Source organism: Hirundo rustica, chromosome 3 (assembly GCF_015227805.2).
Source record: "Hirundo rustica isolate bHirRus1 chromosome 3, bHirRus1.pri.v3, whole genome shotgun sequence".
Taxonomy (NCBI): domain Eukaryota; kingdom Metazoa; phylum Chordata; class Aves; order Passeriformes; family Hirundinidae; genus Hirundo; species Hirundo rustica.
The window spans coordinates 21,331,139-21,351,884 of record NC_053452.1 but is presented as its reverse complement, the minus strand read 5'-3'; the positions used below and the strand labels follow the sequence as shown (position 1 = coordinate 21,351,884).

At 41.2% G+C, this 20,746-nt stretch overlaps 1 protein-coding gene across 19 annotated transcripts in view; it reads right to left on the bottom strand.

Annotated features, from left to right (window-relative positions):
• Positions 1 to 20,746, bottom strand: part of ESRRG (estrogen related receptor gamma) — a 387,661-nt gene that overhangs the window by 335,398 nt on the left and 31,517 nt on the right. For 4 of the 19 annotated variants that reach the window (XM_040060725.2, XM_040060731.2, XM_058420040.1 and 1 more), the window contains exon 2: positions 3,056 to 3,101. The exons of 10 other annotated variants lie outside the window; for them this stretch is intronic. Coding sequence is in view for 3 of the 9 variants with exons in the window: in XM_058420040.1 (XP_058276023.1) it covers positions 3,056 to 3,101 (46 nt within the window). In the remaining 6 variants the exon portion in view is untranslated. Of the gene's footprint in view, positions 1 to 1,663; positions 1,710 to 2,775; positions 2,811 to 3,055; positions 3,102 to 20,746 lie in introns of those variants that run through there. 5 more of the 19 variants (XM_040060721.2, XM_040060730.2, XM_040060716.2 and 2 more) reach the window with 3 other exon arrangements.

The window sequence follows — 20,746 nt, the reverse complement described above, 5'->3', positions numbered from 1 at the left end:
AAAATATACACGACACAAATGTTATCTATGCTGCTGTGGAAACACGTAAAAATACTCAAAAGACCTTGATCCTGAACACTGCAATGACACCTTTCTCATTTGATCTTCAAGGATCGCATCTGTATCAATTTGTAAAAACACACTCTCCCATACAAGGGACTTGGGTGTAACAAAATAAATCCAAACTTTGAGAATTAGAAGCCATATTTCTTCATAATGCTGGACGTTTACTTGCTTCTGCCATTCACCATCACCATTATGTTGTCTAAAAATGGAGACCAACAATAGATGTAGGTAATTACATAAGAACTTAAACTGCAGAGAGCTTCAGACCACAGCATTAAACTCGAATTAAAGCTTTACAGGAAAAGAGAAATGTTTCACTCCCTGCAATCACCTCCCTCCCTCAAACACACACTGCACACCTGCTACCCACTAGCCAGATGGGACTGAATTCTCCTGAATCAGATCTTGGATTTTTAAGCTCAGCTTGAGTTCAATTGGATTTCAAGACATGAAAATATATTATCATTTCACATTCAAAAAAATTACACCAGTGTCCAGGAAATCCTAGTTTCAGTGCTGCTTGCACAATTAGATATGTATTAAAGTGGGATTATTGCCCCAAATGTGCTAATAGAAAGAAATAAAATGCAGCTTTGCATCAACACTTAACTTAATTACACATGCTCACTTAATACATGAAAAACAGAAAAAAATCTGATCATCAGCGTATTAAGTGAGATTGGGAATTTAGCTAATTTGCAGTGACCAGTAGTGCTTTTTAAAAGTCCACAAAGGTAATTTAGCAGCCCAAACTCACTTAAACATTGTAGGAACTGTCCCTTAATGCACAGGTATCATAAAATATTAACACATGTTAAGAAAAAACTGGGAAGCATTATATTCCTAGAGAATTTGCTAAGCTTGCATAATGTAACATTTGTCATCAATAAAGTTTCTTCAGTTAAGAGATCTCTAGCCTGTTCTCCAGAAGAAGGTCTCTTTTTCCCCCCCTCTATTCCAGCAGCACAGCTCCACCAAGTCCCTGTTGCCTGCACATTCGGTGGAGTGCCGGCGACTGGCGAAGTCACGCTTTTAATTGGGGCTGGTCCTTCCCCACCTTTTCCTTCGGCCCCGAAACCAACTTGAGACCCGCAGGGGGTTAACAAGCCACCCGTCATCAGCGAGCCGCTCTCCGCAGGGGCCGCGGGCACCTGGAAGCTGCTGCCGGTGGTGTTCCGCCAGAGCCGCGCCTGGCAAGCGCCAAGGCGCAGGAATGCGAGTCCTGCCTGCTTGGCCAGCCTTGGACTGACCTTTAGTCATAACGGGGAACGGGAGTTTTGTTAGTGAACACAGAGTTCTGGTCTACCCATTTTTTAAAATTGATTATTTTATTGATGTAAAGTGCCCAGGTGCCCTCACGACAGTCACTAATATAGATTTTGAAAATAAAATTAATTAAGGGCCGGTCTGGACCACCTTTACTGTCACCGTGTAGTACCCTTTTCTACAAGCAACAATGCTATCAACCAGCGAGCACGAGCGGAGTGTTTGAGGAGTATTTCATTACATCCCAAAACACCTGACCATGGAGGTCAAGATCACTGTCACCTATCTATGCATACACACACACACACACACGTTCCCTCTCCTCTCCTACCTTCCAAAAGGGGAACCGAAGCACAGCAAACTTAACAGGCCAAAGGCAGTGTCAGAGCCGTGCCGCTCCGGGCTCCGTCCGTCCGGCGCACGGCACAGGGAGCGTGGCACGGGGCGAGCCTGAGCGGGAGCAGAGCAGCCTGGCACGCAGGCTAATCTGAATTACACTCATCCAGCCCTCGAAATGGTTCCTCATTAGCTGTGGGTTAATGGAGTCCCAATGAGTAGTGTTATTTTCATCCCCTGCCTACTGAACACAAAATTCATTTGCAAATATCCTGTAAAATACTGCAAAGCAAGCCAAAGAGATATGACAACATAAGAGGCATACTATTTATGGAATGCACTTACCGTCATTTAGAAAAGGAAGCTGACATGAGCAACAGCCTAAATTTAGCAACACATTTAGTTTTTATTCACTAGTCACAATGACAACATTTTAGAAGGCTACCGCACACCTTGTGCACCGAAAGGTTCCACTGAAATCAAGAAAGACTTTGATCTGAAAGGAATTCGGGATCAGCTCCTTAATGAATACAACGCTGAGTTAAATTAAGGCAATCACCATCTTGACTTTCTATTCCAAGTAGATATAAAATTACATTGATTGCAGGAAATGGTGGCATTCAAACAATATTGCAATGGCCAAAGCCTGAAAGCTAAATTCATTGTCAAGCTAAACTAGGCTTTCAGAGGGCACCATTTGATTTGAGGCAAAAAAGCAATCTGCAAACCACATGTTTTCAATTAATAGCGTAAAAGGCACAGAGTAAAAAAGGAAAAAACACAGGTTAACATGCCACACAAAGAAGCAGACTCTCTGCATGAAGATACTGTGCATATACATATACATATGTATGTGTATATATACATATATACATACATATATGAGTGCATGCTCGTGTTTGGGGCTTTTTTGTTTTTTTTTTAAGGCAGCCTGTACTACAAAGGCCGAATTTGAGACCCAGAAAGGCACAATGCATCTCTGAACAGCCTGACAATGCTCCTTTCCCCACACTATCTTTAATTCAAAAGTAATTTCAAATCAACAGCACACAAAGTTAAACCTAGTTCTTTTGAAAACTCAGAAAAAGAATTAATTTGAACCCTTACCTTTGGCACCTTAAAGACTTTTGGCCATGACTTACCTGTATAAATAGAAAGAACTAATTTACTACAGAAATGCCCATGGGCAAACATGTTCTGGCTAATGAAGTGTTCAGCTTTTGCATGATTAACCAGCTGGTGGGGGTGGTGTAAAAATCACAGGGCATAAAATAATAAGAAAAATTGATTAGCAACTCTCTTTTAAAGCACTCTATGAAAAAATTTCCTTATTTTTGCTGAGCAGTTGGAAAGTGACTGTATAGAAAGATAGACTTGAATGACTTACCAAGGAGTCAGGCAGAGACTGCACCAGGCACTCACTCCTCCAAGACCTGCATCGCAGAGAGGTTCAAGTGAAAAGCAAGATAACAACCAGCACCATGGCTGGATTACTTATACAACAGGTCCTGACACTAGTCATAAGGGTAATTTTCTACTATATTGCAAAAGATATTATATAATAAGTTAAAACCATGATAATGTCTTGACTCAGTTCAGTTTCTTCCCCAATGCTCCACACTTGTACACCTGAGCTGGCCACAGCTATTCCCGTGAGCCAATTTAAAAAATGCCTCCATATGAGCCCAGGGATCCACATGCTACTTAAAAATATCGCACATATTTAGGTGATGCTACATAAAAAAGATGGGGTCTGCACTCACTAGGGATAAAAATCCTCTTGCCCTTCCCATCCTGTACAAGGGGTTCCTTACAAGCTCACATGCTCTGCCCTCAAAATAGGACCTAATTAGTGTACAAATATTTGGCAGACAGGTCACGAAAATAAATTTATCATTAACTCTCCCCTAAACCAAGGCAGGTTATCCTGGAGCAGTTTCACTTCATACACATTCGCTCTGGGTAACCCTTCAGCTCAGGTACAACTGACATATAGCAGTTTCTTTAGGAAGAAAACATGGAATTACTGTGGAAATATAAAAAAGCTGCTCACATAAAACATATGTACCAGGAATAAAATGAATAAAAGCAAAAATTAAAGTTACATATAATTTGCAACAGGCCATTTTAATAGTCACAGTCCCTCTCAAATGTCATTACTTCCATGGAAAATGCATGTCTTACACCTATTTATGGACTTCCAAAGACCAGTTTACAGCTATGTACCATGGGAGACACAGGCAAAGAATTTGCATCTCAGGGATTTGCAATGTGTTCCAGCCCTGGGGATGCAACCATAATTCCAGTGCTGGGATTTCATGGGCTGGGAACCTACATTAACTCCCTCTGGCAATATACAAGCCGTCTCCTTATACCCACAGCTGATTTCTAACCATAACCAGATATTGCCTCCTCGAGAGTCCTCTCTTGTGGTATGTGACGGAATGTGATATACATTCATATGCCCAGTTACCTGGATATTATTAAATTCTCTGATCATTCTGGTATACCATGCATGCCGTGGCTCAAAATATTTAATCATTACACCATGGGATTCTTTGTGAGGAGCAATAATTTTAACTGAAGTAAGAGTTATTTTTTTTACGAGAAGAACCAAAGGAGAACTCTGAAGCCCATTTTCCTTCTTTTCATGACTCCCATATTTATTTTAATTACCAGTTCCTGAGGAAGATAGTACCATTTTAAATGCACCCAAAGAGAGACTTTTCCATGCAGTTTCCCTATAGCAACCAGGCAGATTATCCTGAGAACAGATCACTTCACACGTGCACCAAACATTCACACTGAAAAACTGGTCAGGCCCACACAGGAAATAACTCTACAAATACTCCATGGAGGTCTTTCTTTCTTATCAGGTACATCCGAGAAATCTTCTCACTAACTTCATAGTCAGTCAAGATTTCTGACATCAAAGAGGTTTGTGCCCATTTTTAAGGCATTGCTGAATCACTGGATCTTTATACACTTGCATATAGCTCTTGCTTTCCAGCCTTCTCTAACTTTTTGGAAATATTTCTACATATTAACACTTAAGAAAGTGGGCATGGAGCAGACACGAGCAAACCGAAATAGAGGAAAACTGAAAACACTGGCATTTCTCTCAGCACATCAGTTGTGAAAGTGCTATTTCCAGAGAGAATTCATCACAAAAAGAGAAATTTCTAGTTAAGCAAGAAGTGGTATTAAATTCCACTTAAGTCAAATTTCTGTGGTCATATTTGAATCATGAGCCATTTCTAAAATGTCGTGCATTTCTAACTCCGATGAACTGGGACCCTGACAACACCAGAGCTTGTAAGCTGTGTTTGAAGCTATTTTCAAACATGGTAACAGCCTAATATGGTTACAACACAATTTATTAATTGCAGCTATACTTGCTGAGAAATTATGCTGTGCAGTATCTAAGTAACATCATAATTTTAGCTAGCCTACTTGTTTCAAAAGTAATTTTTTTTTTAAGTCTGTTTGCTACAGAAAGTGAATGCTTGTTAAAACTGTACTTAAAAGAATTCAGACACACAGAAATGAGGCACAGCTGGTTTACAAAAGGCAAAACCTAATTCTTCAGACCTGTGCATCATATTCCAAAAGGTTTATGTAATTATCTGTTTGTTTACTTTTGAGCAATTGCTCTGGAGGAACCCCCCAATGAGTGTTTGTCGTGCGCTCTGCAGAGGGGTCAAGCACAACATACAGGCTGCACACCGCAGGTTTGCTTCAAAGAACAAGCATACTCAAAGGTATTTAGGTGCCTAATTCCACTTATATCCACTCTCAGTGAAACTGATAGAGAGTAAATGCCTCTGAGGACATGATCCTTTGACATCAGTGTGGATTCCTCAAATGGATCCAAGTCCATGCTTTTATGGACACAAAACCAGCAGAAAATTAAAACATTTCGCTTTGTGGCTTCCTCATCCTCTTCTATATTGGAGTTTCTCTAAGACCATGGTTCCTGGTAGAGGACATAACAGCCAAACAGGCTGGTCTAATTAACCAGAGTTTTTAATACTAATTAGGAACAACACCAGCATTAAGCAATCAATAGGACACCTTACGCCACTACTGCTTAAGTCTGCTTTGACTACTTCTAGTTCAGCTGTACCCTTGAAGCATATTCGGAGGGTTCTTCCTGACGCCCTCCCATGCAGCATCAATTTTTAGCAACAATAATCTTTCCCATTACACTAGAAATTGATAAGCAACGTTGTTAACCTATGGGATGCAGCTAAAAGTCAAATGTAAAGGGCCAAAAGGATTTTTTTTTTTGTAAAGTATTTTGATCCCTTCTAATGTGATTATACACCTGACCAGTGAGTAACATAGTATGATATTCACCACACTGCAAACATGTTGCATACAGACTTGTTTAAGACACACATCCCACTCAGGACCAAGGGGAGCCATGTTCCACCATTCACTGTACACTCAGCAACTCGCTTTCAAATTCATATGAAATAACAATGCAATAATTTTTTCAAAAGTCATTTAAAACTCTGTATAACTTCTTAAGGACAGCTGGCAAGAAAGTAATATGTCTTAAGTACAGATGAAAACAGAAAACCTGTAAAGCATCTTTTCCAATTGAGAGACTCAACTGCTAAAATTAGTTCTTGGCATTTCTACTTTGGGTGCCTGTTCAGATCTTACTCCAAATGACCACTCACAATCAATCCTACTGACTTTGAAATAATCCACAACTATACAATAAGAACCTTTTTGCTGTTAGGTGCATGCAACCCCCTCACAAAACATCGCATTCTCATACCCTTATTTTTAAAAATGCACCTTTGTTCCAGTGCCCCAAAACTAACTGTACAAACACAAAGAACTCAGATGCCCTCTCAGCCCCCACTGGAAGTGATAAGTGAGTCCTTCTAAAATTGCAGACACATACTGTCAAGTGCAGGTGTTTGTAAACAAGTTTGGAAATGTTTCTAATTATAAACCACGGGAGTTAAAATTAGAAGTCCAATCCACTAGCCTTAAAAAAAAAGAATTTCCAAAAGTGTTCATCTAAATGAGAGCAACCAGAGATGTTTCATTTAGTAACAAGAGCAGAATTCCTGTGCCAAGCAGCATACTACTCTTTATCAAACTTTCCACTATGAGTTACATTACATTTCTTAAAAAAAAAAAAAGGGATTTGATTTGATAAGAATTTTAATTTGCTGTCATACTATGATACTGTATATTTGAAAGTACAATCTAAAAATACCCTATTCACAGGTCTCCCGCATTTCATATAATTATAAAGAGGAAAAAATGTTCCCAAATCTTCTGAATCTGTCTTGGCTGACAACATCAAAGTTCAGCTTTTATGGGGAGCTTCCCACGCTGACCTTCTGAGAACTCAAACCAAACTCTGCTTGAGGAGCCTTACTCTTCTGGATGAAGTTCTCCTCAATAACCTCAACTACTGCAAAGCTTGGCTTGCCTGGCACAAAACTGCTGAGAGACGAAACTTGGAAAGGCAATCCCAGAGCTCTGGCTGATGGAGATCTCAGGATGCTGTCACTGAACTTGAGATATCTCAGACTTGTCTTCATTACTCTGACATGGAGGTCAGAAATGCAGCTCTAAGGAGCCACGTGCCTTGACCAACGCTTCAGATAGAGGCTGAGAAAAGGCAAATCCTGCAGCCCTCACACACCATTTACAGGGCACTATGACAAGACAGTGCAGGCACAAAGATGGGCTTTACCTTTGCAGAAGTTTAGGGAGAAAGCAGAGCTAAGGGAGAGGGACCTCTTTTAAGGGGAAAAGAAAAAAAGATTAACTCTTATTATTTCTTAAAGGAAAAGTAACAGCACATTTGAGCATGTCAGAATAGCTTCTGCTGATTACAAGTGAGCAAACATGAAAAAACTGCCAGGAGGCTCAACTACGGCCTTGATTCAAGAACAGGGTAGTCCCCTGCTCCACTGTCCTGAAGAAAATGGAAAGAAACACAAATTAAACAGCGAGGACCTGCTCCAGGAACAAGGTGGGACTGGCCCTGCCCAGCAAATATCCCCGTGTTCCCCACCTACAGCACAGACAGGCACTGAGAGGGGCAGGGAAACAACAGCTCCTCGTCCTCTGCACAGCCAGCCTCCTCCTCCTACCCCACTGGGATGTTACATGACAGAGGAAAAGCCCAAACCCATCCTTCTCAAGAACCAGGACAGAAAGTAAGTTGCCAATGTCTCATCACAGTCAGGGAGCTATTTCACATAATAACCACTATCCAACCTTTCCTTTTCCTTCCCTTCCTTTTCTTTTTAGCCTTTGCTCTGTAAAAACAATAGTGTGATATTTTTTTTTTTTTTTTTTTTTTTTTTTTTTTTTTTTTTTTTTTTTTTTTCTGGAGAGCCTTTTGAAATTCACTGCATTCAACAAATATCACCATACCAATTTAGTGCTGTAAAGTCTTGCACCCAGCAAGTACAGTGCTTTCAAAGCAGGAATCTTGCAGGTGGCACTTTTTGCTGCAAGTCATAATGCCATAAAATAATGGAATGGTTTGGGTTGGAAGGGACCTTGGTGGCCATCCAGTTCCAACCCCACTCTGATGGGCAGAGACATCTTCCACTAGACGAGGTTGCTCTAAGCACCACCCAAGCCAACCTTGAAAGCTGCCAGGACTGAAGCATCCAGTTTCTCTTGGCAACCTGTTCCAGTGTCTCACCATCCTCACAGTAAAAAACTTCTCACTAATACCTCATCTAAACCTGTTCTCTGTCAGTACAAAGGCATTTTCCCTCGTCCATCATTAGACCCTGCCAAAAAGTGTGTCCCCATTTGTTCTTACAAGTAACCTTTAAGTACCAGAGACTATAAAATCTCCTCGTGGCCTTCTCTTCTCCAGGCTGAACAACCCCAACTTCTCTCTGCAAAGGAGAAGTGCTCCAGTCCTCTGAGTATCTTTGTGGCCTCCTCCAAATTCACTCCAGTAGGTCTGCATTCTTCCCATGCTGGGGACTCCACAGCTGGACACAGCACTCCAGTGGGGTCTCACCAGAGCAGAGGAGAGGGGAGAATCCCCTCCCTCAGCCTGCTCACCATGCTGCTTCTGCTCTAGCCCAGGATATGATTGGCTTTCTGGGATGCAAGAGCACACTGATGGGTTTTATTGAGCTTCTCACCAACTAACATGGAACTGCTTCTCTTTTAAGCCATTCCTTGTCTTTTTAAGCCAATTCCTTTCTTTTTTGGGGTTGTTTCTTTGGGGGTTTTTTGTGACATAAGTAAGGGATGGAGAAGCCACTTTGGTGAAGGGACCACAGTAATTAGGAACAGAGTGATGGTGCATCTCACCTGCAGCTGGTGGCCTCTACCCCTCTTTTCCTAGGTTTGGGTACCTCATCCTTCCCTTTCCTGGCTAGTGCTGTGAGAGCTCCCTCTCCTGTTCCAGTTTAACCAATGTTAGACCTTGTCCTGCTGGAAGTGTGGCCTGAGTGAACAGAGCAGGTTCTAAGAGAGCCTCAGCAAACCAGGTTTCCTGCTACAAACTGACATCACATTAACTTCCTTGAGGGGGAAATAGTATAAACTTCCAACTAAAAACCTATGAAAACTTACTTCTTTATTAAACATAGAGTTATATTCACATGCCCAAGTTGGTATATGCACTATGGATACTGTGTATATACAATATATACACATATATACCCACACACGTACGGGTACACAGGCACATGAAGCATTGCCTTTAATGCTACTAACCTCATTGTTAATTCCAAGCAAGGATAAAAATCATTAGTTTCTACAAGCCCATCTAAACTTCTGAAGGTACCGGACTCACCTAGAAAAACACTTTTTCCTAAATGAATACATATTGTATGTATTGTATGTACACATTGCAAGCTGTGTTTGCAAGTCGAAAAAACCAGGCTTTTCACTGGGTATATAAATATTTTAATTAACAATAAGTATGCATTTAGGAGATTCTGCATCAAAGTCTAGATCAGATAAGGCAATTAACCCATTACAGTTTTCTAAGATATTAGATGAAAGAAAATGCATTTAGGAAATGCATAATCGGACTTTAAGCATTTGAGTGGTAAAATAATCTCAGATAGTGCTTTATTTCTAATATTTTCTGCATGCTCAAAATGAAAGCATGAAGAGCAGCGCAATTACATATATCTTCTACCAAAAATATTTGAAAAATACTATAGAAGAGTGCCTGCTGGGCTGGTTATAAAAGTAAAGTATAATCCATTAACTGCTAATTAGAAGCATCAGAAGCAGGCTTTGCTGCAATAAGAGCTGGCCCCTAAGTAGATGTTCCTGTAACCATTTAAAGGCACAGGGTTTCTCCAGTTGCTGAGAATGGAGCTTGGATGGTTTCAGCATAAAGGCCATGTGAAAAGAGACTATGGCACTTGGCCATGTTACCCAGCTGTTTTCTAAATATGATGACAGGTGCCATTTTTTCCATTTGATCGTGGAACGTAATACATCTTCAAACAAATTTAACCCAACTAGTCTGGTGCAGTTACATTTCAGAGATTCAAACATAAGAATGTTTGCTTTTTTCCTCTGACAGACACATATTGCAAAGCCTTTGGCAGATATTTCATTATCGGCCTTTTTCTCAAAGCTGAATTTTCAGTTTATGTATTATTCTGCTTTTTACTGCCATTGTAGCAGGGAAAGAATAAGCATTTGGGCAAAGGATTTAATTCTGAAGGAATTATAAAAGGGGAGGGGGGGAGCTACTATTTATAATTAGACAATGAATTTGACTTAAATTAGGAAGAATCTTCTTCCTCTCTGTTCACTACTTCCTAAAGGATGGGAAATATTGCCATTATTTTTTCTCTTCTTTATCTGACCAGCTACCTGGTCAAACTGAGCTCCTTTCCTACCACTGAAAGGCCAAACAGGTCTTCTGATCCATTTGCCTATGAAAAGGTCCTAAAGGGCTAGGGCAAAAAAGGGTGAAGCCAGAAGAAATGCCAGTACTCCAGCTCCCTTCAGAAGAACCCAAGACACAGAAAGCAGCAATTATGGACATGAACAACAAAGAGATGGTGCCTTGAAAAGGACCACAGGCTCCAAACCCCAGCCATGCCGCATGTGGAGCCAAAGGGAGCTCAGCTTCCTCCAGGGCTGGAGCGGCCTCGAGCAGTGCAAGAGGACAGGATACAAGTCAGGCTCACAGCTCGAAAAATCAAGAAAAAACCCAAGCAGATAACTAACTTCCCATGTTTAAAAACGGATGTAGCTAGCACAAGGGGAAATAGTTCAGGTCAATGTTTTAGGCTTTTCATCTCCATGGATCAATCAACTAGCAAACATAGGAAGAAAATTTGAGTGGGGCAGGAAATGAGGGCATTTAGCTTTTTTCTTTCTGCCCTATTTTCATCTACAACATAGAAAAAAACTAATTTCTTTTAAAATGGCGAAATAGGGGCATCCATTAAGGAAAATTACGATGGTAACAAATAATTTTAGAAAGGTAAACATCTAAGAAACAATAAAACTAAGATTACAGTAAAAACAATTAAATCAAATTTAGTTTAAACCAATGTCTAAAATATTTGTCAACCCTGGCAGAAGCTCTTACAAGGCAGATGAGTATATCTGTTTTCATTCTGTATGTAAGAAAACAACTGCAAAATGCCCCAAAGCCACGGAGGGAGTCAGTGTCAAAGACATGATTAGTAGTTCAGAAGTTATCTGATTCGGGTCACATGGTGTTCCAAAAACCATACCTAAATATAGCATGCAAGAGATCCGCACAAAGAGCAATCCCATGATGGGAGCACACTAAACTCTCCACAAAATTAATTAGGGTTATTTTGAGGCAACCAAAGGAAAGCAAGAAGGGAAAAAAAAAAAAAAAAAAAAAAATCAATCCTTGCCCTGCCCAGTTCTGCAAGAGCAGATGTCTCTGGTATGAACAAGCCCCAGTGTGCAGCCCAGGCACTCAGGGAGATGGTTCCTGCGGAAAACCCCACACAGCACCAATGTGGAAGGTGGGTGGGGGGCACAGTGTGGCTGTATTAAGGAATACAGCTCACTGGGAAGAGGATGACCCTGTCAGCAAGGGGACCAGCAGGAAACCAATACTTGAGTTCTTCTGTTGCTGTTAACAGCATCCTTCTAACGCAGAAATAAAACCACCTTTTTGGAAAGGGAAGGTCCATGCAAACAATACCCTTGGCACAGACCAAGACTGAGAAAAAACAAAAGCTTCCCGAAGTAGAATGGAAAGAAAATTCCCTTTTGGAAATTGTTACCCCTGAAATCCTCCATTAGCTCTGCCCCTTTACACGGAGGAGGATTTTCTCACACAGCCTAAAGAGCTATTTCTCACAGCCTTCCCTACGTGTAGGCATAAGGAGGAACCTCTTAGAACAGGATGCAGATCCTCAAAAGGCAGCAGGAGCAGGAGAAAGGGAGGAGTGTTCCTCACGTCTTCTGAGTTTCTTTTGGTCCCTCTCTGTTAAGTGGGCACATTATTCCCTATGTTTCCTGAACACTGAATTGTCATGTGGCTCCTGACCTCTGCTGACCTACAAGTTGATTTCAGCCAGCTGGCCTCGTTCACCATTTCCCTATAAAACCTATTTCTAAAAACCAAAGAACTCTGCCGGTGAATGCCAGGGCAAAGGTTTTAGGATGACCACAATCATCAATTTACTTGGGCATCACCTTTGCTCCTAAGTACCAGGGGGAACACCATTCTTCCCTCAGGCACTAGAACAGGCAGGACACCTTGATGTTACCTTGAAGACCCGGGCAAAGCTGAAACAAGGCTACAGAGAACAGGACAAAGTGCAGGACAAAGCTGAGGAGAGGCAGAGTTGTGAGGAGTGCTGCTGTCAGCAGGCAGAAAGCAGGCTCCTGAGTCCAGACCACGGAGCAGGTGCTCCAGAAGGCAGGTAACAAAACAGAGTGAGCGTGGGACACAAACTGCAAATTTCAGCTCCAACGCTTCGGGCCATTAGCAGGTGCTTCAGGCAGTCATCCAAATCAAAGTAAGAAAGTGGAAAGAGCCAAATGCTGGTTAAAGAGGTTTGCTAACATGAAAATCCCAGCACGGGCAGTTAAAACACTTCCCCATTGTGGGAGCAGGCTAATAAGAAAAAAAAAAGAAACAAACAAAAAACACATGCAATTTTTGTAAAAACGGCTGTGTTGGGGATTTTACTATCCTGTACTTGAGCCCCGAGATGCAAATGTTGGCTGGGATGCTGAGATCAGCAGTTATATGTCCTCAGGTGGTTAGAGACAAGACAGAAAAGAGCTGGCATTTGGGGAAAAGAGAGGGCCCATTTGATAATGCTTCACTTGAGCGTAAGAGGGTTTCCCCTGTGGGTACTGTCCCAAAGAAAGCTCCAGGCAAGTTTAGAATGGTTCATTACTTGTCACATCTAGAAGGTGAGTCAGTTAATGATTACACTGACTCCCTTTTGACTTCAGCTTCACGTGTTTTCAGTCTGAGAACTGTGCTCTCATCAAGTCAAATACCACTCACCACAAACAGAAATACGAGGGTATCTGCTTTTCAGATGCTCACGGCACAACGGTCCTTATTTTACTTGTCAGGATTTTCCTGGCGCTTCGCAAATCGTATTTTTGCTAGCTAACACACAGCATTTGCAGCCCATGTTCAGGGGGTGTCACTTTTCTATAATAATGTACACTTCAGAGACCTGGCACTTGCTTTATCGGGATTAGTCTCCAAAGGGCCCAAAACCGCGGCCTTGAAAAGATCCTTATAAAATCCGAATATCTGCTTCCTCAAGGGGTAATTCCCCAAGGTCTCCTCAACCTGGAACAACACTACCTGGTTTAATTTACCTTACACAGACATAAGAAATAGAACTGGTTACTCCAATCAGTTGTTGGTGCAGGCTAACTATACTGGCCAATGACAGTATATTTTAATCAGATGGTCACTTGAACGTTCCTGGTAAAGCTCTCCTCGCTGAGGCTTGCAACCCTTGCCAGAGGCTAGCAGGCTTGACAGAAGGAGAGAAACAAATTCCTTTTATCAGAGTAGCATGAGTCAATATGTGGAAAGATACTTCCATCTGCTCTGTGTTTCTGGTGACATGACATTACCGTACAATTTGGTATACGTTTATAACAGAATAGATAAAACAAGATGGCTCAGCTGCTATCCTTTATGCTCCGCATGTATGGGGACTTCTCTCAAGGCATTTAGGAGTGGCTAAGACTCACTACAGAAATTCTGAGGGAAAAAACATGTTGCTGTTTATTTCAGAGAGTTAATGGCAGAGACAGACAACTATGATGCACTTCCAAAAAATAAACAAACTCTCTTTCTCAAACTGTTCTCCAAGGAGATGCATTTGGTCAGGTACAGGAATCGTCAAAGGAACCTGCTGCATCCAGCAACTTGCAGACACACACAACCTACTAAACACAACCTGTGAGTAGGGCAGCCTGAGCTGTTTCTGCATTAATTCTGTGTCCCTGTATGTTACCAGATCCCTGGGACTTTCATGGTCTGTGGGCAGCAAATCGGCTGAGCCAAAAGGGAAGGTTCCACCTGACCAGGCCAGGAGGAGCTATATTAAGCTTGTCTCAGCTGGAGGTCATTCTGCATACTTTGAAGGCTACTTTCTTGGTAGCTGGTCAAGCAACCAGTGACCAGAAATTAAGAACTTATCCATATAACATCCATATTACTCAGAATGTTTCTGAAGTCCAGACCCTACCTATATAAAGTTCTTAATTTCCAAAATGTTTGACCAAAGCCATTTCTCTCAGGGCCAAGCAGTCTCTCGGGTTTGTTAAGCAGTTGCTTCATGTCTCATTTCTGGTAGGCTGCTGGTAGCCCTGCAGCCAAGAATTCATTTTCACAATTCCAAAACATTTTTTGATACTTCCTGACCAAATGGCTTTGCAGTAGAAATTGGTTTCTGCCACCATCTGTTGTTCCATAGTTCGGAAGGGCTAACATTTTCCTTCAAGAGGGAAAAAGTTGGGGAGGATGCATGGCCCAATACGAAACGAACAGATATTCTTTTCCTTACTGTCACTTTATAGGGAAGGCTTGGCCTATTTCTCAGCAGCTGTGAAATTGTCATCAGCAGGATTCTTTACAAAGCTTGGTGGCATATGGAATATATTGCTCACTTCTTAATACTGTAAAAACAACCTTGCTGCATAACTGAGCTAGGCAAAGAAAGCAGGTGCTTGATAAAAAAAAAATTCATCATGCATCAAGCCTCTATAGACTTTGTAGAAACTCTAGACAAGGACATTTTGGAGACAAGTTAAGGTTTGAATTAGCTAAATAGTATCTTACAGAAGCCCCTAGGCTTCAGAGGTGGGACAGTCCCTTAAAAATGACCAGGTGAAATCACAGTGCCACAGGATAACATCATATTCTGCCACTCACAAAGGCAACGATCACATTCCACACTGAAGGGAAGTGTTATCCCCCACTTTGTAAGACATTAAAAACTACCCTGCAAGGGTCCCGTCTCCATTTCTGATGTGGTAAGAGACAATTTATTTAGAATCAGTTTTAGACCATCTCTTTTTGTCACAGCCTCGCCTTATTTTTACAGCTTCCTAACCAATAAGTAAATTAAACAATAATAACAATAATAGCAATAATAACAATAACAACAACAAAAATAATAATGAAAGTCCATGGAATTCTGGCAACCATACACACTGAATTGCAAACACAGGGCTAGAATTGCAGGAGTTTAGGTTATCACTATAGGAGACACACAAAGAACAAAGGGTAAATGAGCTTGTTGAATATGCTGGTCTTTAAGTAGCCAAGAGCATTAAAAAGGCATGAAAATAAGACGAAGTATCAGAAAAAGGATTATGATGTGCTGCAGTTATGTGCCCACTGCTGTATACTCCTCAGTGAATGCCCACTCAGCCATCCCTGCACATACACACACAGATGTATTCACAGTCACCTGTGCCCTGCTGCACCTAGAATGGCCCCAGCAGGTGAAACCAAAGGGCCACTTAGGCTGATTGGCTTGTCCAGGCCCATGGCAAACAGCAGATGCTTAGTGAAGGTCATGGAGCAGGCATATAGTGACAATTCCCCAGACCACTCTTCCCAACATCCATCTATTTGTGGCTCAGAGACTTCCTTTAACAAAATACATACAATTTTTCCAGATTACTGATCTGCTTTTAGAAATCTTCACTTGCCGTTACAGATGAGTACTCAGAGCAAGGTTCTCCAGCTACATTGCATGTTTCTTGTACTAAGTGAGCTATTACACGCCGATACGGAAAAATCCAGCCTGCTGCCCTCATCCCAGAGGGAAGGGCAAACTGAGTATTTGGGCAGCCCGTGCTACCTGAGCTGCTGTACAGGTCTTCTGTGCACAGTCCAGACAGAAAAGAAGTCTGCTGCAGCCATGACATCGCACAGCAGGGTAAGTCCCTCTATTATGGTGGAAGTTTGGAAGTCCTGCCCTATAGGTTATGATTTTGATAGCACATAAACTATTAAAGCCATAAATACAGATCTGTCATCTATGGGGCTCTGAAGCTACCCTTTGATCTCTTGTCACTGTTTAGATAAGTGGCCTTTTAGCAAAACAGGATAGGGAGCACACTGCTGGACGCTGAAGACGGTGCAGCTACATGGACAATCACGGGACAGCATGCACCTGTCACTTCCCCAGAGTAACACACCAAGAGGGTCATCACTCTTCCAGAGGCATCCAAAAAACCAGTTCTTGTTCACGTTTCAATATGTTTGCTATTTATGCAACTCCTCACTGCTCAAGTAACTACTGTATTCTTTACTGCCCAATAAAACTAAGCCAGAAAAAGAGAGGCCAAAGGAAAGTGCAGTATGCACGAACAAAAGACTCTCCTAGCACTTTCACACTCTTTTCATGCAATATACAAACCAAAAATAACACAGACTAAAGCCTACTATCTAACTAAGCAGGCTTAAGTAATATTTAGCTCTATCATCCAGAAATCTCAAAATACTTTACAAAGGTGTGCAGACTGGGAAGAGCCAAAATGGAAGCTACTCCTAGGCATTTGCTCTTTCCATTAGACTGCATCACTACCTCCAAGTATGAGCACAATTCTCTTGCAGCTGACATGGAGAGACGCATATGTGCATTAAAGGAATAGCTTTTCCTTAATTTCCTATGCACTGACTGCTTTTAATTGTTTCAGACATTCTGTGTATAAAAGTAACAGCTTACCATGCACCTGTGTTACTCCAACTACTACCACATGTGCAAGTAATACTTCATGCAAGATGCAGTCCTCCTTTCAGTTACAGTAGGAATGTAGTCAATTATCAAGCAATAAATGCCTCTTCTCAAAACCTTGATACAAGGAAAAAGTAGCTTTAATAATCACTAAGAAAAAATAAAAAATTATGATAGAGGAAACAAAGATAAAACCATGAAGAGTTTTGCAAGAATAGGGAAAAGTCAATGCCTTCCTCCAAAAGATACAAGCTTGCAAAAATTATCACAGAAGGAGTGTTTCATAACAAAATTCAAATGCCAGCATGGAGCAGAAATATTTGGAAAGCTCAAAGTCTTACTTTCAGCACGACCTGTCAAAATCAGCATGGAGAGCAAAGTCAGTTGATAAAACATTCCTATGTTAACCTGCATTCTCAAATCAGAAAGCTTCTGTCAACAAGTTCTGGTCTTTGCTACAAAAGTGGGAATCCACAGTAACACCTCAAAAGGCTGAGGATCGATTTCATATTTACACCTAGGAAACCACATTGATGATTTTTAAATATTTGTTTAACAACTTATATTTTGCATACATCAATGCCTATGGGCTTTTGTCAGAGGCCATAGCTAATACAAATGGCATATCAAAACAAACACTTGTCAAATTTGTTGGGTCTTTTTATTTATTTGGTTGGGGTTTTTTAAAGATTTGCAGTGAAAATATTATTATTCAGATTAAAAAAAAAAAAAAAAATTTCCATTCTCTCCAGTTAGAACTGTTGGTAACGTTTGTGTAAACTCAGTTCAGGGAAGATATAAATAGCATCTTTTTGAGCTAATGATTTTCACCACAGGCCATCTAAAACAGGTGTTAAGAGTGGCCCTGAAACAGATCCCATCTGTGTTCACCTAAGTTACTTATTTTTGTTTTGCTCCATTTTAATGTATGTATACATCCTGTGTTTTCAGCCCGTCTTTTCAGCCCACTTCCATCCTCCGCACTCCCAATCTGTCAGCCAGACTCCAGGGACAGGAATTAAAAATGACCACGTTTAAAAACTGTACCTCCGTGCGTAACAGACTTTACAGAAGCAGAAAGACTAAAAAGCTGAAAAGTTCCCCATGGTCTTTGCCTATTAAATCCCAACAGCAGGCCACATTTTAGTGTCAAAGAACTGGGCACTGGCTTGTGTTTCTGTGAGATGGAAGAGCTGGGGGTACTCCTGACTCTTTACATTTCACATCACACTCTTTGTGGAGAAAGTTGACAACACTGGGATGCTCAAAAACACCCTGTACTATTACACAGAGGAAGCAAGATGCTTGCTGAGAAATAGTGCTGACACCAGAATACAGTTGATTCAGCATGAGTGATAAAAGCTTATTTTTGGTTGGTTGAGGCAGTATTTGATTAAAACAGGATTACATCCTCATCAGACTTGCTTAAAAATCATTTTATACCCATCCCATCAGTCCACATCATTCTCCATCTTAGAATATTTTCTACCATTAACCAGAAAGAAGCAAGTTTCTGTTCATCAGATCAGCAAAGAGGTAGGCAAAGTCCTTGAAAAGACTAATGCAAGAAGTTAGAAGGAAGGATTCAGTCAACTGGCAACCAAACAGAAGCCCTCTGATATTTCCCACTGAGAAGTAACAGGATCTGGGCTATAGATATGTTTGTCAAACATATCTGTAGCACGGATAATTAAGTTAGTGCAGCAAACTAGGTGCATGCTTTGAAGTGTTCATGCAGTTGCTATACTGACTTTTCTTTCTCCTGGTAGGTTAAGCTCACCATCTCACACTTATTTGCAGACTCATGACCTACCCTCTGTCCTCATTATCACTTCGTTTCTGATAGTTGAACATCTTGGAAATGATATTCAAAGGTTTTGTTATAAATAAAGGAGACTAACAGAAGCCTAAATACAGACTTCTGTCACCAAGGAATAACTGCCTGGAATTTCTTATGGCTCCTTTCTGCCGAGGAGTCCACATAACTTTACAAACAAATATTCTTCTAAGCTAGATACTGCTATTTTTCCTTTTTCAAGGCCTCTTGTGGTTACCATCCAAAACCTTGATCTCCAGTTTCCTGTAACTGGGAAAAAAAATGGGGAAACAGAAAACATTCCTGCCCTCCTTTGCAAAAAGCCTCAAGAATGTTTCAATTTCTATACTGGTATCACTCAGAATAACAGGGCCAAAATATAAAACAGAAAGCTTTAAACTGCCCCTGTCTTTGGCAGTATTTTCTTATTCCACAATATGACCAGCAGTGATACTTTTCCTGTAAAGATCAAACCTAACACGATGGTGAGGATTCTGCTGGGGCTTCTGTCACTGGCAAGAGCAGCGCCCGAGTGTGCAGAACCTACAGTGATAACCAGACTGATTCCCACTGATCTCAGTGAAGCCAAGACATTATCTTGCATGCTTTTTTATACAGTCAGGGAGTGATTTCACATGCAAAGATCTTCACTTACCTACATCCCTCTACAAATCAGACTTCTCCACTGTCTGTTCTTCACTCAACTCAACAGGGGACCTATCAACAGTCTCCACTTTTCTACACTAGGTTTCAAGGAAAAAAAAAATATTATCTTTATTTAAACCAGTGAATTTCTAACTGGGATAGGACCCTGCACACACAGCACAGGTTCAAGACAGAGGCTTGTAGCCCAACAGACTGGATCGGGACGTGCACTCAGAAGTAAGTGGCATTTAATTCTGAGCAAGAGACACAATTATGATAAAGACAGCATATGCCCTTGTGCCTCCTCTGGCACAAGGAAATTATAGTAGAAATTATACAATTTCTACTTATTTTGTCAGGGACATGCATTCTGGGTATCTATGGATCTGAGAAATTCCAGATCAGACATAAGCATCGTTGACAGGGCAAGACACTGCTCTTGACTGTCCTTAAAAGTGTCCATCCTGTGGGAACACATGGCTTTCATTTTCCACTAACATCAGACAGATGCATCCATTTTAACCTATTCATTTAGCAAAAAAGAAAAAAACCACTCTCTTGCTGCATCTGGTTGTTGCGCCTTTGTCTTTATTTCCAAGTTATTCTTTAGTTACGGTTATTGTCCCCACTATTTCATTTCTCAGGACATTAACAAGCTGGCTGAAATCATATCTCATTTCATATGAGGGCAAAAAAATCTCACCTGGAGTCCTCTACCTGTACCCATTAAACAACCCATAAAACTGCCTTAGAAGAGTCAAGCAGCAGTCTTGCCTCCAATACCTCAGTTGTTTTCAGAAAGGAAAAGCAAAACAAGCAAGACGGGGACCAAAAGCTTGCCCCCAAAAAAGGAACCCTTGCTTTTCTGAGGGCTCCAAGCCCATCCCAGGAGCAGCACCTCACTGGCACTGATGTGAAGCCCATGGCCTGACAGGCAGCCAGGGACCCCATGCACGGAGCTGCTGTCGGTGTTGGGAAGCAACGGTGAGCAAGGGAGACTCAAGGGAAGCAAACTTCCTCCTACACGCAACCTCGAGATTCCATTTTCTGCAAGGTTACCCCCAATGATTAAAATGTTCTGTAATTTACCCTCAAAGGCCAGTCACGATGGGATCCACCAGAACTGATCTGTTATCTTTTACCTCCACACATACCCCGTGTGTGCCCTTCATAAGTAATATGGTTTACCAGATGAATGCTGGCAATATTTTCCACTAATTGCAAGAGGTACTAAACTGAACCTTAACTAAAATTAAGTTGACTATTAAAAGCTCAATGAGTAACCCAGCAAACGGAAGCACTGTGCATAGGATTTAGCAAGCATGCAAGTGATCTGGCAACCTCCAAGGCACAATACTTGCTGAACTTCCTATACCTAAAATTGGTTCCATACAATAGTCATATGTTCATG